At 29.9% G+C, this 2,408-nt stretch overlaps 1 protein-coding gene across 1 annotated transcript; it reads right to left on the reverse strand.

The window, feature by feature from the left end:
* Positions 1-213: 213 nt before the first annotated feature.
* LOC115883112 (methylated-DNA--protein-cysteine methyltransferase) lies at positions 214-1,079 on the reverse strand. Its single transcript, XM_030901414.1, has 2 exons — positions 546-1,079; positions 214-462 (listed from the first exon to the last, which is right to left on the reverse strand). The coding sequence occupies exons 1-2, from the start codon at positions 863-865 to the stop codon at positions 258-260; spliced, it is 525 nt and encodes a 174-aa protein (XP_030757274.1). The 5' UTR covers positions 866-1,079; the 3' UTR covers positions 214-257.
* Between the last annotated feature and the right edge of the window lie 1,329 nt (positions 1,080-2,408).

Here is a 2,408-nt window from a genome sequence, read left to right on the forward strand (position 1 = left end):
TAGAACGTTATTTTTTTAATGTTTGAAAACTCATTTCCCAAAAATAAATTTATGATCTTTCCAGCTTGTTATTTGCGAAAAATAAGGGAAATGTTTTCAAACAAAGATGTTTAACATAAATTATTTTTTTTAATCTGTGATAGTAGAATGGACCACGTTTGTAAAAAGAATTAAAAATATATTATATGACTATGATTAAGTACAATAAATGTATCAATGTATTAAACGGGCATTTTTTATTGGTACTTAAGAGACATTTACAGGTTTACACCTTCATAAGATAACATTTTCAATTTTTTATGAGGGCCACATCCAAATCCTCCCAATGTGCCTGCTTTCTGTATGACCCTGTGACAAGGAACAATATAGACAATGTTATTTCTACCTACAGCATTCCCAACAGCTCTAACTGATTTTGGATTTCCAATGGATATTGCAACATCACTGTAACTAAGGGTTTTTCTAAAAAATTGAAAGACAACTTGCGAATTTCCATTAATTCAAATTCAAGTATATGATAGTAATATAGCTATATGTATTCTAACCCTTTCTTTATGTTTAACAGCTCCTTCCAAACTTTAACATCAAAATCTGATCCTTTCAACAGTATTTTTAATTTTGGTGGTATTTCAAAATTATTATTAGAGCACAAATTTGCATCAGGATAAAGTTTTTGAAGATGTCCTAAACAGTTTTGGTAGTCTGTATCATAAAATTTTAAATAACAAAGCTCGTCGCCATAAAATGCCGAGAAGTATTTGCCTAAAGGAGATTCTTTACAAAAGTAAGTGATGGTTTGTTCACAATATTTATCAGTTTTTGCAATTGTTCTAGTTGAGCTTATTTCCATATCGAGGAGATTCATTGTGTGTAGGCTCTGCTGTAGAAATAATAAAATATGGCTATTTTCTTCGGGAATTTATATTAGTGAGAGATGGACTTTTTGAAAGTTTAAAGACTTTCAAGATAACTTTTAAACTTTTGCAAAGACATAAAAAACAAGGTAAGAAAAAAGGGGTTTTTAAATTTTAAATTGTTTATATGGCGGTATTGCTGTCGACTCTGACAATACCATAGATAATACAATACATTGACATCATTTGACATATCCAGATTATCCAAGGATGGGATGTGCATGTAACAGGCGTGCAGGGTTCGGAAAACTACATGTTACTTTTAAAAACTACATAAACTATATTACTTGTAGTTAATGTAGAGGGTGTAGTTTATGTAACCCAGATGTAACCTATGTATTTTACCTTCAAATATCAAAGGTTTGAGGTGAGGTTATAATAAGTTGAAGCTTTAAAAACACATAATGTATTTAATAAAACAGAAGAAATATGGTTTTAAATATAATATTTACATCATATTATCTCTATTACACCCAGAGAAATAGAAGGGATAGAGAATGAGCTTCAACATGCGCAGAAGGTTTAATCAAGTTGGGCGCCATATTCCAGGTCTCCGTGTCATTTTGTATATAGGTGGTAATCAGAGATATGGAAGTGGGAGAATGAGCTTCGACGAGTGCGCATCCAAATTCGTTCAGTTCGCGCATACCACCTGTGACGTCACTAGGAAAACAATGAATAAATAAAAAATACTGAAAGTTGACACGGGACATATTTTTTGGGGTTATGGTTAAGAATTGTTTATTTTTAAGACTTTTTAGTTCGTTTAATTTAATAATTACTAAACGAGCAGCGTTCCAAAAAATATATTTAAAAAATAATAATTATCTATTAACATGGATTTTGACGATAATAGGTAAGAATACTAAATTTATTTCTATATTCGGTATAAATTGTTTATTAGGTTTTTAGTTTGCGATGTTTATGGTAAATAATTTTCATGTTCATTGCCCCTGAATTCACATGAGGACAGAGATGAGGATATCTATGGAAAAGTAATCACAAGAGGAATTGTTACATCATTTAAAACATGTTGAAAGTCATTGTTTCCCATCGAACAGTAGAAAATGCCAAGCAGATGAATGTGTTGTAATTGTGATAGAAGTAATTCTAACGGTGAAGTTTATTATAATTATTGGAAGTAATTCCAAGGGTGAAGTTTATTATAATTAGTGACCTGTGCTTCTTTTTTATATGTAGATGTTTCAGGTTTTATGAATAAATCGGTTGAACGTAACCCAAAATTTAGAGGAAGATGCGCATCAAGTATTATATAGCTCAAATTTCCTTTAATGGTAGACAATTATTCAATGCAAATTAACTTTATAAGTGACTGAAATATTAATTAGTTTACAATATATATCAAGGTATCACTAAAAAATATTTTACTCTTCAGGTACAATTAGGCCCGATACATTTAAAAGTAGAATATTATTTTATATTAAATGAGGTATTGTACCAACAATCAATTTATATTAATACCGAGATTAAAAT

Source organism: Sitophilus oryzae, unplaced genomic scaffold (assembly GCF_002938485.1).
Source record: "Sitophilus oryzae breed Bouriz unplaced genomic scaffold, Soryzae_2.0 scaffold_1809_pilon_pilon, whole genome shotgun sequence".
In the NCBI taxonomy this organism is placed as follows: Eukaryota; Metazoa; Arthropoda; class Insecta; order Coleoptera; family Curculionidae; genus Sitophilus; species Sitophilus oryzae.